The sequence below is a fragment of the Lates calcarifer genome, linkage group LG4 (assembly GCF_001640805.2).
Source record: "Lates calcarifer isolate ASB-BC8 linkage group LG4, TLL_Latcal_v3, whole genome shotgun sequence".
NCBI lineage: Eukaryota > Metazoa > Chordata > Actinopteri > Centropomidae > Lates > Lates calcarifer.
Genome location: NC_066836.1, coordinates 6548824 through 6563322, shown reverse-complemented (window position 1 = coordinate 6563322; position 14499 = coordinate 6548824). Strand labels below are relative to the sequence as shown.

The window sequence follows — 14499 nt, the reverse complement described above, 5'->3', positions numbered from 1 at the left end:
TTTGCGTAAAATAATAAATCCCATCATCACAGAAAATCAACAGTGACATTGTTAAAATGCCATTAAGCCTTGCTCGCAGGTCCCTCTCTCTTACCCAACTTTGACATCCAGACTAATGGCATGTTGGTGACACCCGGCCAATTCATGCAGCAAATGGCCGGGGAATAAGGTTAGCAATAGGTAATCGCTGTTAAACTAGTGCCGTTGAGTGTAACTCAAGACAAAGCATTTCCTCATTAAGCTATCCTATATTGACCCTGTAACTCAATAGAGGCCATGAGCGAAACCTTGTAAAGATAGATGTTCTGTTGTCATGACAGTTGGAGGAGAAAGCACATGAGTGCTCATTAAAGGTCCACAAGCCACAACCGTGGTGTGACATCCCTCGAAGAAAGAGAGCACAGGGCGAGATGATGCAGTGGTACTTCAAAAAACAGGGAACTATGAGGTGGTTGTGTTGTAAAACATTATTAAATGCAATATATTCCAGCCTGTCCTCACTTATACTGTATTGTACACAGCAATAATACTACACTGTGTGTGTAATGTGATGAAAAACAGGATAAAAGGTGGATAGACTCCAAAGGCAGATTAACTAATTAACTAATGAGTTGAAATTTGTGCTTCTGCTCTCATGTTTTCCTTTTATGTATCCTAAGCATTCTGATATTTTTATCTATTTGTGCCTTTGCAGGTGGAAGTCTCCATTGTATCACTTAGAACACCCCGAGGTGAGCGTCACGACTTCACAGTAAAATAGATAAATGACACTAGGTGGTAGCAGAGCTCCCTGGGGCAGGTGCCGATACTGCTCCAACCTGTGCAATATCTCCCTTTCACTCTTGATTTATACACTGTGTGTGCAGAGAGGGTACACAGTTTCTTTTGTTCACTACTGACTGCCAAACATTCATTTATGAGGGAATGTTTGTGTTTAAAGGCTGGGCGACAGCTTTTTGTATCTTTGTGAGTTCTAATTAAAGCTTTTTGTTCAGTTGATTATTGGGCCACAAGTTTTTTTTTACTATCAAAACATTTTAATTTGCCTCCTGGATAAATAAAATGCCTATATATCGATCTGATAGTCTTTGCTCAGTGGTTTTTAGAATCATATAACTCATATAACTTGGTAATGGATCCATTAGTATGAGGGAAAGCATAGCACTTAAAGGTTTTGTAGTTATGGCGTATAATAGAAAGCAATTACCTGAATCATAGCCTGCAGCCATTTCTACAATCAAATGGGATGGGTAAGTTAGGAGTTTCACACTGAGTGAGCATAAAAGGAGAAAAAATGGAAATAAGATTGAACATATTGTAGGATCACTACTTTATTTCAGCCTTTGAATAATTCAGTACAAAAATAAAACAATGAGCAACGTCAAACATTTTCTGCATCTTTTATTATTTTACGGCCCCACAGAGTCAGCGTGAGATTACTCGACAGTGAGTTTTTCTTCAATGGATGTTTCCCAACTCCTGCCATCACATTGTTGTCAGTGGCAGTGAGGTGCTTTTAAAAGTAGTTTGACACTCTGCGAACAGACTGGATGTTGGGGTTCTCTGCCTGCCACTCCATATGGGTGCAGTAGCTTCCTCTCTCCACGATGTACATGCGGCCACGGTAGTTAGGCTCCTCATACAACACCCAGCTGTTTGGAGAAATAAATCCAAAATAATGAGGTTTAGATACGCAGTGTTTAGTATAATACAGAGGAGTCATATGTATACAGCAAAATTTGTACATGAGGAAGTTTCAAGGTGCTTGAAGTACTTCTAAAAACATACAAGTAAAGTTTATGACATATTTCTGACATTATTCTACCTGACCTGGTTTATATACATCTAAAGTGATGTTTATGGATGGTTTAAAGGGCACGTTTAATGATTAAAAACACATTACTTGCCTTTTGTGGTATGTATGTGGTATGCATATTTTTTTAAAAGAAACATTTTCTTTCTTATGTTTTCAATAAAGTGTTGAAAGATGACAGGAAATGAAGGGAGACCGAGAGAGATGGAAATGGATATGGAACACAGTCCCTCTGCCTGAATCAAACCCAGGGGACGCTGCTGTTCATGGGCACACCTTAAACCCCTTAGCCACTAGGGCTCCCCAACACAATGAGGTTGAATGACATTTTGTTTGCTGTGCTAAAATAATTGAAAATGACATGTAAAAAATGAATGTACTGTAATTCTTTTTGCCTTGACTTATCTTTGTATAAGCTTTTAAAAGCTCCTACCTCTCCTGTACAAGCTTTTGTTTACTTTCAATTCATGTATATCTGAATGTATGTAAGTAGGAGTGTGTTAGCACATGGTGAATGTCTCTGTGTATGTGTCATATCTCTTATAATGATTGTATTTGTCCAACGTGCAAACAAATAAAATAAACTGAAATACAAAATAAAAGTTTCCAGTGGAACTACTACTACTGCTACTTCTTTTACCAAAGAAATAGTCCTTATTTAAACTGCTGACAGTGTGTTTAGTGACTTGTCCAGAGTAACAAGGACACTATTTCTTGAAAGAATCATTTGGGGTTTTTTAAAATGGTGACCATGTAATCACATCCCTGATCTGAGTACAGTTAAGGACTTGTGCTGCACGCCACGCCCATCTCTCTCAACAGTTCCTGCCTATTTTTTCTACTCCTGTCTAATAAAGGCAAAAATTAACTGAAGATAGTATTAAAGACAAAATTCATTTGCCTCACAGCTGGATCAGTCATATTCTTAATAAATATAACTAAAACTATAAGCATGGTTAAATACCAAAAGAGGCATGTGAGGAAATATTCCTTTTGTGATTTGAGTGACCTGGTTAACAGTTCAGTGAAGTATAATGAATTAAAACATTTGAGCAGATGTTGCAGAGACACGTACGCTCCATCTCCATAAACCTTGATGGAATTGACACAGTTCTTGGTCAGGCCTCGCGCCTGCAGAAATGGACAGTCGTCACACAGCTCCACACACTGGCCAGTGAAGTTGTCTCCCTCGAACAGCTCCATCCTGTAGTGCTCTCCGTGCTGGGGAAGATAATGACATGCCAGCTCGTTGAGTCATAGCAACAGTGTTTGGCTTCACCTCATTGTAAAAAACCAAGGCCTTCTCCTCGGCGTGACAGGGACTGACTTTTGTGCACTTATATAAATCTAAAGATGATCTGTGGATGAAAGCATGTATAACCCACAGTCTGCAGTATGCTTTAAGTGCTCTAAATGTCTGGTTTTCTTTCAGCTGATGATGTGAATAGATGATGATACGCCTTTGTGCTGCAAGACTTATTCATGCATCATTCTAAATGCAAGGAATTAAAACCACTCTGACTTTGATTTGTCTCACAAACAGATGTGCACAAATGAGTCGACACATATGCCAGTCTGCCATGCTTTTTTTTTTCTTTTTCACCAACCAAATATTTGTCAGTCCCTGGAGTCTAACACACACACACACTCTTACCATCCTGATTGGCCTGCAGGAGCCCATGTGATCATTATGAGCATTCCAGCGCTGGAATTCAGGATACTCTCCATGCTCCAGAATGTACTGTTGGCCCTTGAAGTCTGGGTGGTCGAAGCAGATGAAGGCGCCGCTCTCCACGCGGACAGAGTTGACCCTGTTCATGAAACCTCGATCCTGGAAGTTGTCACACTCGCTACAGATCTCCAGCTTCCTCCCCGTGAAACATTTTCCCTCATAGAACACAATCTGTTTGTTTGCCAGAACAACAGTGAAGATTTAAACATTTTACCTCCCAACAGACACTTGCACAGACACACTGAGCTTCAGATAATCAGAAAGATATAAGTGCCATTCAACACTGTTAAATGAGGTCGGACCAGTCATCTATATTGTCTGTGATTGACTTGTTTGTGAGACACCTGCATATGTTTCGGAAAAGCCCCCTCTGTGGCTGCACCCTTGCTGTGGTACTCACCTTTCCTGAGTACTGAGACATTTTTCCACTGTTAGCTGTTCCACACTAGTCACACAGTATAAGGCTGGAAAAATTTGGACACCCAGATATATATGGCCGACGGGGAGCGAGGTGGTATCGCGAGGCCGAGGCCACAAAAGCGCAACAATGGGGGGTTTAGACATTTTGCCACATGGACAGTTTCCCTTACATATGCCAGTGCTGATATTGGACTTTGGCTGTAGACGGCGAAACAAAAGAATGAGAGAGATTTTGCTTTGATTGGGCTTTGAGGGTGATGTTGCTCTGAGTCAGGGTTGCAGAGTAATATTTGGGTTGCGTCCAGATGAGGGGAGCAAAACAAACACAGAGAGGGAAAGTTAAAGCAGAGGTGAAAGAACATGGACGACCCAGTGTGAATAACAAACCTATCCTCTGACAGATTGGAAGAGTAACTGTGAAAATGTGGGAACAATGGGGTGTGGTCCCGGTCGACGTGGAGCTACTTATCCACGTCTGAGTTTTAATGGCAGCAGGGTGAGCGTGGCAGCCCAGATGTCAAACTCCAAAGCAGATCTCCCTCCAGCTTGTCTTTGTCTCCGTTGTTGTCTCTGCTGCTGATCCAGAGACGATCCCTGGATCAGTTTTGACCTTGACCTGTGAAAACCTAGGAGGAGGAGACTCAGCTGCGACATCAAACACCATCAGATTTAAGTTTAGGGATGGGGAACAGACAACAAGACAGATAGAACCTGTTTTTCATCTACTGTAGCTCCATCTCCCCGCGTACAGAGAGTTAAAACATGCGTGGGTGATTGTAGTGAGTACAACATTTAGCATTTATATTAGAGCAGTCATTCAAGGCCTTGAGTCGTGTAAAACATTTGCATGTATATGCATTCAAAAATCACAGACTTTTGCTCTGTATCTAAAGAGATGTCAGTTCATTTGGCCTCTTGAGGTTTTTGTGTATGTTTTGCTTTTTAACAGACTATTTTATTTTTATTGTAAAGCATTAACATTTATTTTCCCTGTCAGCCTTCAAGTACTTGATCAATTTCCTGTATGTATTTTGAACTGGATTAAAGCTGAATGGAGAAAATATTTTAGTCTATTGTGCAGCATCTCTGTATTGATGAGTTAGAGGCATTTACAGTGCTGCAGACTCTTTCTCATTTAATTAGTTTTATATTAAGCTCTAGTGCAGGTAAATTCAGACTGTATGCTTCGTATTTACTAAGTCTATTATGCCTGATGCCAATGTTGGTTAAAGACCACTAAGCCAAGGGTATTACAGCTCATATGGGTCAGACATAATCCACCTAAAGCAAACATACTGTACCTTTGACTAATATTCTCTTGTCCTCTTAAGGTACAAATCCTGTTAATATAATCTTTAGTTGAGTCTGTGACAAATGCATTCATTAATATTTACAAAAGTTTCATAAATTATATACAGTAGTGGACAAAGGGTGGACAGCTCTTGCATAATGCAGGAATCTGAACATTAGGAAACTGTAACCCTTGAACACAGTGTACCCAGGGTGAGTGAGGTGCTGAGCATATTGACTCAACAAAGACACTCCACTTAATGGGACGTTACCATGACAGGACAAAGTATGAGCAGGTATAAAAACAGCTCAAGTCGATGAATACATCTCAGTCGCTGACAGAAACCGAGACAAACAAATCAGCCAGGTATGTGCACATAAGACAATGTTTTCTCTTCATATTTCACTTATCTTATTTTGTGTGTTTAACCTTTTAAGTGCTTTTTTGGAAATGTGTTTAATAACAATATATTTAAAATCAGTATTAGGTAGAAATGTTTCTATATATTTGTCAGTATCACTGTGCATGAGCTCTACTTCTAATCTGTTCCTCAAAACTATAAGATAATCACGTCTCACACTGAAACACAATGCAATAGAAGACAAAGTACAGTACATACAGTATTATCAATTCTGTGCTTTATCTTTCATAGGCTGCATTACTGAACAGAACAATGAAGTTATTGGCCTTGGCTTTATCCATCGCCCTGCTGTTTACAGCTGGTGAGTCTGTCACTGATTCTCCACAGAATAAATACAACCTCCGCTGCTGTGCAGATCTGCTTTCTGTCTTACTGCACAGGAGCACAATCACAGCAAACCTGTCAGAGACTCAAAGACAACTCTTTTCACTTTGCAACAGACTAGAGGAGTTTGAGAAATGGAAGTAATTATGTAAAAAGCATTTGACTGACTTGTGATGTTCCTATATGTCTCTATCCGCCTCCTTAACATCTAAGTAGACTAAATCTATCCCAGGATAGATTTCTGACTAAAAAAATTGCCATATTTTGGCCAGGCCAATTATTGTGGCCAGGAAAAAAAGGACAATGTGTAATATTTTCTTGCTGTTTTTGTTCCCAGGTGAAGCCCTGAACTGTCACCACTGTGTCTCCAGAACGGCCGGTGGAGACTGTGAGCTCTCTGTAGAGACTTGTAGAACAGGGAAGGATGCCTGTGCTGCTGCCAAGTTCCTCAGAGAACCATGTAAGTTTCTCAAAACAATAAAACTGTTATGTCGATAACAAATACATGGCCTCAAGACTGGCAGTTCACAAACCAGAGTAAAATATAGATATTGTCTTTGCTGTGAAACCCAGTTAAGTTAAAGGAGTAGTTCGCTGAAGAAGAACATTTGCACACATACCATGACACCAAAATTAGACAGCAAAAGGCATCACTAGTGAATTATATTGTCTCTACTGCAGTGTGTGAATTAAAAGCTAACCTTTTTCTTTTTTTACTTTCTTAGATGGCCAGTACCAGAAATGCATGGCCATGTCAGACTGCGAAATGCTGAAACGTAATGCCTACATCGATATGAAGTGTTGTAGCGATGACATGTGCAACACCTTTTAAAATGTGGTATAAAAATAAGAGAACAATGTATTGGGAGTATGTTTGAGCAAGGAATACGTCCCTCAGCAACTGCAGACTGCAGCTGCTGCATCTTCCAGAAGCACATGTATGAATTCAGAACAGCTAGTTAAAAAAGAAGGGAAAAAAAACACTAAACCCCACTGATCCCAAATAAAGGAATTTGAAAAAGAGCATGTGTCTGAGCTCATTCTTATGTTCTTTGACTTTTCTTTTTAACAGTCACATCAAGTCAATAACAAAATGTGCCTACCGTGATCCTGAAAAAATAGCAAGAATCATAGATGAATTCTATGCTTGTGCTCTAATGCTAACTTTAAAAGCTGAGCATCTATTGTATTTATTTTATCCCTCCTGCAAGGGATAAATAAATAAACTTAAAATCACAATCATAAGCAAAACTAATAATCCACACTCGAGCCTGCTTTACATAACCACTTTTTGCTTTAATGATTACAATCAAAAACATTTGTACAACATTTTCAACATTAGAAAATGGATGCAGATTTTTTGGCTGACAGTAACTGCTATGAAAACAAACTGAGGGACAGAGAGGTGGGTACTGCGTGGAGATGAAGTAGAAAAAGAGCTGTATATTGGAGGGACCAAACAGCTGGTGATGTATCAGAAGAAACGTCTGTGTTTACTTAACCATTTTCGGAGCGTATGCATGGCAGACATGACATTTCCTCTCTTCCTATCTCGTGTTATTTAAACAGATAAGGGCTCGTAGCCTATATGGGAGCTGCATAATGAGAAGCTAAGATGCATCAAGCCACTACTGTCTCTGGCCTTAGTTACGGCTGTAGTCATTACCGAGCATAAGAAAACATTTTTTTCTGATACACCCAAATGATGTTCTGTGTTTTGCATCAGTGCTGAGCACAGAGATGGAGGAGGGGTGGATTGTGGGAAATATAAGACAAGGGAACCACCACTCATCCATTTTTTTATCAAACACACAAAGAAAAACGAGGATGACAAAAGGGAATAGGAAATACTGATAAATAACAGTGGATTCAGAGCCATAAATAGACAGTATTGGATATTTAGGACCCTGGGGGGTGGAGTCAGCTGAGGTGGAGGAGAACTGGCAGATAGCCTTCAAGTAACGGGATATCCCAGTGCAGTGTCCTGTGTGTTGATTGGGCGGCTCTACATCATGGAGCAGGACGTTTTTCCTGGCTGCACGCCGCCGTCCATCTTCTCTGCCTCCAGGATCATCCTCCGGAAAACTTCCACGGCCGTCTGAGAAAAAAATAACACACACACACACACACACACACACACACACACAAAAATGCTGTCACATGCCTCAGTCACACCACTTTGAATTTTCCAGAAGCACACATGCTACATCCACTGGAGCCTCACTGGTTTTACGTACAACAGACATTGTTTTGTATCTGCATTTAAACAGCCAAGTAATATTGCTCGCTAACTTGATTTGTAGCAGATTAGCTGACTTCCTGAATGTGAAACTGAGCTGTTTCATCCACGAGAAAATGGAAAGAAGGTTTCAAAAAAATTATTTCTTTCCCACATGTTGCCATTTTGTTATTGACTATTAGCTTATGCTGGCCAGACTTTGGCCTCTCCCTGCATGTAAATGAATAATATCTCAAGAACAGTGTATACATCATGCTGTATCTTGGAGGCTGTGGTGGATAAACTTTTAAATAATTGCTAGAGCTGCATTTTTTGGCCACTTGGGGGCAGCATAATAGGTTGTAAAGACATAAATTAATCCATTGTTAATATGAAAATAATGACTAGAGTAGTTTTAAAATTACTTACAGACCTTAAATATCTAAATTCTGGTTGATTTATGACACCTGTAGTTACTGGCACTTAATTACATGAAATATACTTAAAATGTATCGATGACTGGGGTCAGTGGTGTGAGAAATGGAACAGAAGAAGAGCAACTTGTACTGGTTTGCAGCACACACAGTTATATGATATATGTGTGGGTATGCTATTTGAATCCAGTACAGGAAGGGCATATTCCATATGGAAAAACTTCATAGAGGGATAATAAAATTTATACAGCAGAGGCAGAGATACCTTGACCTTCAGGCCCTAGTCTGGGTCAAGCTGTAAACATGCTAGATCCTACACTTTCTACACCCATAATGCAATTTGATATTTGGCAAATGTCTTCAATCTCTATTACAAATCTGTACTCTCCAAGTCTGCCTGTGGTATTGTGTTTAGACTAAAATTCCAAGACCTTAAGGATTATAACTTTACATGAGACTGAGGCCTTTGTTAGACAAGTCACACAAAAACATTTTGTTACTACTTAGCCAACAAATGCATGCCAATAGGTATCCATCAATCCATCCATCCATTATCTATACTTCTTAGAGTGGAATGGGGGGACTGAAGCTGGTCCAGGCTGACACTGGGAGAAAGGTGGGGTACACCCTGGACGGGCTGCCAATCAATAACATGGCTGACACATAAAGTCAGACAACCAGTCATGCTCACATTCACACCTACAGTAAATTTCGAGCTGCCAGTCAACCTGACCTGAATGTCTCCGTGGGAGGAAGCCCACGCACGTACAGCGAGAACATACAAACTCCACACAGTAAGGCCCCAGCCTCAGCAGCCTTCTTGCTTTGAGGCGACAGTGTGAATCACCACGTCGCCCTATACCTGTAACAACTGTTCTTTTTTTAATTGTAATTTTTTTTTTTCAAATAGGTAGATAAATAGACTTTGATAACAATCAAATCCAAAAATACTTGCTGGTGGATATTATATGTACAGCCTCAATTCCTACCTGGTTCTCTTTAGCTGAGGACTCCATGAAGGCAGCGTTCCAGGATTCGGCTAATGCTTTTCCCTCTTCACAACTGATTACTCTACAGACAAAAAAAAAAAAAAACATCCACAGGAACAGCAGGCCAGTCAGGATAAAACACATAAATATTTCACAGTAAGGCTGCAGTGTCAGGCTTTGACAAAACCCCCAGAGTTTAATTCCCAGGAACTTATAAATGATTCTATTGACTGGGTCCTGAATGTGCCACATTTGAGGGACCACACAAACACACAGAGACAAGTTTTAACACGCTAGCTTGGTGGAAATGGCTGCCGTCTTCACTTGGGTCATCTGTGCACCAAATATTAGCATCTGCTCTGTATTTTTGTTTTGGTCTCATATGACAGAAATGTTGAGTTTTGTACTTATGCTGCTGAAAGCCTCTAAAATTAGGAGAAGAAAAATTATGCTTAAAACCGGAGAGTACTTTGACCCATGTGCATACCTACTGAATATAGAGGACCTAATGTACAATTTGAGTGTGTGTTAGGACGTACCGCTCCATATGTAGGTCGTTCTTGTTTCCAACGAGCATAATTGGTACTCTGCAATGGAGGGAAAGTAAATGGCACAATGTCATTTGTGCATGATACATTATGTCTTTGAATGCATCAGACAGTAAAAGGACAACAGGTGATACTCACTGAACTTTTCCCACCATGTCCAACAGTTTTTCATGGATAACTTGTACAACTTCAAAGCTGGAAGAAATGAGGGGAACGTTTCTGCTTCAGCATTCATGAACTTCACGCAGTCCAACCCATTAAATAGAGCAATTTGTTTGCCTTTTAAAGAGGGGATGTAAAGTATACCTTTTATTAGACGTAACTGAATAGACCAGAATGTAACCGTTGATATCTATGGAGTAAGTCTGTGGGAAGATAGAGTACTCATCCTGTGGAGACAGAGAGAGAGGAAGTTGAAGAAATCAGACATCATATGGACAAATTAATGAAGCAGAGTTAGCTCCAAAATATGAAATAACAGCATTATACCAACATATATTAACACGTAGCTGACAGGCTAATAAAAGATGCAGTGTGTCGTACCTGTCCTGCTGTGTCTACCAGCTGAAGATGGTACTCCTGTCCATTTATTGTGATCATTTTAGTAAATGCTGCAGTCAAGAGAAAAGACTAATTAGAAATTAACCAATAGAAATGACAAATTAAACATTTTAATGGATGGAGAGCAAGATGGAAAAGAAAGAAAAAGCCAAAAACGACAGATACAGTGTCAAACACTGCATACTATACAGCCGACTGCGTCTTCATTACTCGGTGTTTTCACTTTGCAGATCTCGAGACATACAAGACACAACCCAGATATGGATCCATTTTTGGTTTGCATGGGTCCACTGAGTTCATTCAGCACAGGAATGTCAATATCTGCCTGGAGATGGGTCATATTATCTACAGCAGTAACTGAGGGATAGCACAGCCTGCAGCATTTCTCTGATAATGCTGATACTTCACTTTATGTTAACCATCCATGGATTATTTATAGATACAGACCACACATTGGAGAAAACGCAGGGTGGTATGTGAGCAAACATGTTGGTGAAGAAGAGAAACAGCCTGCAGGCAAAAGTTTAGACTCAAATCTCTAGAGTGTCTGGGAATATGTGTGTGTGTTTAGGAGGTTGATGGATTACTGTATGTTCTCTCCCTCAGCAAAATGTACTGTTAAAGTACCTTCAAGCAAGGTCCCTGCCTAAGCCAGAGATGTCCAGGCATATACGAGAAAGTCTACAGGGTTTAATTTCACCCAAACATTATATGAGCAGATTTCCGAAAAGTTTCACAAAACGAAAGTTCTTCCAATTAAAAGTGTGGAGAGTGGTGAAATCAGCTGGTGTAGTGTTTGGACACATTGGTTTAGAGGGAACATTGCACCCTGCTGGGTAACAGTCATATCTTTTATCATCTTTCAGTGTCTACATTAACAGTAGCAAAATGAGGCATGATAAAACAATTTAAGGAGGATTACTGTCCACATTTTTGTCTGGCATCACACTTTCCATCCATTCATCATCAAGTTTAATGTGATAAACGTTGGTTTCAATGAGTAAAATTAATGAGTAAAATTGAGTAAACCTTTGGAACCACCTTTTTTGTGGTTGTTGTCAAACAGCAGTCATAATACTGATGATTTCAATCATACTGTCCAGTCTTGTGTCCTTTTTTCAGCTGAATTATTGCAAGACAGTTGTATTAGTTTGATACACTGGCCACTGAGCGTATACAACACTCAGTTTCATGATGAGTTTCCCCACAGTATTTCATAGTAGAAGTCGACCACCTCCTCTAATATTATATTAATACATATTTAAGAATTATAACATTAACCTTGAAAAAAGAGCAGAGGTGTCATTTCAAAAGCCAGCGTATTTTGTGTGGCTGCTGTTTGTGTGGCTGGCTATCACTAACTCACTACACAGCTCACTAGATGAGCTGCACAGGATCTGGGCGGCTAACCACCTCGACTAAACAGTTTCCTGGGGGAAACCCTGTGTCAAGGTGTAAGTCCACTAAAATCCCCACTTACTGTTTTCTATTGTTGGGTCATAGGAGTCGACAAACTGGCCTTCCACAAACTGAATTGTCAAAGAGGACTTTCCTGCAAAACAACAAACAATAATGATTAGACAGAGGGATTATTCAGATGTGTTGAAAATGCTTGTGAATGTGGAAATAAGACATTAACAGCTTCAGAGTGTTTAATATATTTTTTTAGTCATTCACAACTAGTGAAGAAGATGAAGCAAAATGAAAGAGATGATTGCCCCATCCACACTGAGAAAAAATTATGTGGATAATACACCATACAAAACCCTGACAGTAGGAGAGATGTTTACAATTCGTACAGGGGTTGTATCAGCTCACTCAAGTGTAGGCAACCAGAAACACAATACGAGTCTCCATGGGAATATTACATGATTCTTTTTGTTAGTGCTGGCATGCTGGCTGGGCCTCCAGTCGTAGTGCTATCTGTGTGTGCCATCTTGCCATCCTGAACATCCTTTTACCGCATACAAAGTGCGCTTCTTTGGTAAAGTACACTGTAATGCGTCAAATCCGGTGGTCGCTTCAGGGCCTTCACAGAGCATGGCACTAACTCACGCAGCCGGGGATTGGGGTCATTGATAGAAACGCATAACTAGGAGGACAAGTTAGCGTAAAATATCCCATCTTGTATACATTATGGGAGCTCCCCGCCCAATGTGCTTTAAAAAAATCCTACAAGGCCACATCTCACCTGGCGGCGCTCATTCGCCCGCTCAGTGATGTTGCGTGACAGATGCTACTCCCTATAATTTAAGTCTATTATAGGAGGCGTAAACCGCTCTCATAATGGACTTCAATTGACCCGAAAGGCCGCTGAAATGTAGTCTCAGCGTCGCATCCGAGGCCCTTGAGGTGTAGTCCAACCATAAACACACACATACACATTTTGTCTGGTTGGGACTCACCTACGGATCTGTACCCGAGGATGGCGATTTTTCGTGATTTCGGCTGCGGCATATCTCGTCCTGGTTATCGCATCTAGTCCTCGGGGTGTACCGCAACCTCCAACCGGAATGGCATCCAAATTCAAGGGGCGCAGAGATTCGACATACAGTCTCCAGATGACAGCGGGAATCCTCCTTCTTTAATGTGTTTATGAGGAATTCTGCGTCCACGGCTTGAAATAAAATGTTATTTCAGGTCATATGAAAAAAGCATGGAGTATCTATAGATCTACAATAACTGCGTCACTCCCCTTTGCAATGTAATGAATTAGTAATTACTGCTGCTTACTGATTGGCCACACGGGAGGTGAAGGCGGGCATCGGTGCCTGTTGTAAAACTCTGATTGGATGAGACAGGTGTTCGTCAAGCAACACCGCGAGGTTTCTGAATTATGATTGGCTGTTACAGGCATTATGACGTGCTGGGTGGTCGGGTGCAATGTCATTCACATCTTTAGGGTCAGGGAGCAGGGAGACTGGGCTGACTGAGAGGACGTCGTCATTTCTTAAATACACAGACATAGCGTAGTAATTCTGTATCAATGACACAATGTTAGTCAGTGTAAAAACATTAGACATCATAGTGATTATATAGCGACTAAAATTACTAGGAAATGGGCTTAAATAAGATATATAAATTCATCGCTGACACACCATTATTGCCCATAGTAATATTATAGGGTTATAAATTTAGTATACAACCAGTGTCTTCATGGGTTATAGCCAATAATAAGTGATTAAAACAATATAGCCTATTAGCTGTCGTGCATAATCTAACTAGGCCAGTAGTATGTTACTTTCTTCTTCACTACAGTACTTTTGAGGGGAAAAAAACAGCATTCCATTTTGTTTTACAGCTGTAGGTGATTTACAAATAAAGATTTTACATTCAAAGCACACAAGCTTACAATATGACATTTTTATTGTTTAATTTAGCCAAAACAAGCCTCAAGGTCCATTTAGTAGCTTTTCTTGAGCTTTTGATCGCATTACATGATCCACATCAGCAAATGGAGTTTGTTCAGTTATCATGCGATTGTAGAACAAAATTTTAATTTTAGCTGTATATGGACTTATTTTTTTTATTGTCAACAATAACATGACAACCTTAAAGTGTAGCTGTCAACTGAGTAAACTATATTCGCTGATGAAGATCATGTGCTGTGATCAAAAGCTGCACAACAGCTTCTAAATGGACCCAAGATAAGATGAAGAATGAACCTCAACATTAAAGTTAAAATTAGGTCTTGTTTGACCAGTTACAGCATTAAAATACTGCATATATTCATGCACCACTAACACTC

The 14499-nt window shown here is 40.1% G+C and overlaps 3 protein-coding genes across 3 annotated transcripts; 1 reads left to right on the top strand and 2 right to left on the bottom strand.

Moving 5' to 3' along the window:
* Positions 1–1313: 1313 nt before the first annotated feature.
* LOC108884222 (gamma-crystallin N-A) lies at positions 1314–4143 on the bottom strand. The gene is made up of 4 exons (XM_018677987.2): positions 3946–4143; positions 3468–3716; positions 2889–3034; positions 1314–1652 (listed from the first exon to the last, which is right to left on the bottom strand). Exons 1-4 carry the CDS (start codon positions 3964–3966, stop codon positions 1517–1519), a joined length of 552 nt encoding a protein of 183 aa, XP_018533503.1. The 5' UTR covers positions 3967–4143; the 3' UTR covers positions 1314–1516.
* A 1381-nt stretch (positions 4144–5524) lies between these two features.
* On the top strand, positions 5525–7024 carry ly97.3 (lymphocyte antigen 97, tandem duplicate 3). Its single transcript, XM_051069733.1, has 4 exons — positions 5525–5622; positions 5909–5978; positions 6339–6461; positions 6727–7024. Exons 2-4 carry the CDS (start codon positions 5930–5932, stop codon positions 6831–6833), a joined length of 279 nt encoding a protein of 92 aa, XP_050925690.1. The 5' UTR covers positions 5525–5622; positions 5909–5929; the 3' UTR covers positions 6834–7024.
* Positions 7025–7276: 252 nt separating this feature from the next.
* On the bottom strand, positions 7277–13461 carry LOC108884223 (GTP-binding protein Rheb). Its single transcript, XM_018677988.2, has 8 exons — positions 13157–13461; positions 12232–12303; positions 10734–10801; positions 10497–10579; positions 10329–10385; positions 10182–10229; positions 9643–9724; positions 7277–8099 (listed from the first exon to the last, which is right to left on the bottom strand). The coding sequence occupies exons 1-8, from the start codon at positions 13206–13208 to the stop codon at positions 8007–8009; spliced, it is 555 nt and encodes a 184-aa protein (XP_018533504.1). The 5' UTR covers positions 13209–13461; the 3' UTR covers positions 7277–8006.
* Positions 13462–14499: the final 1038 nt, after the last annotated feature.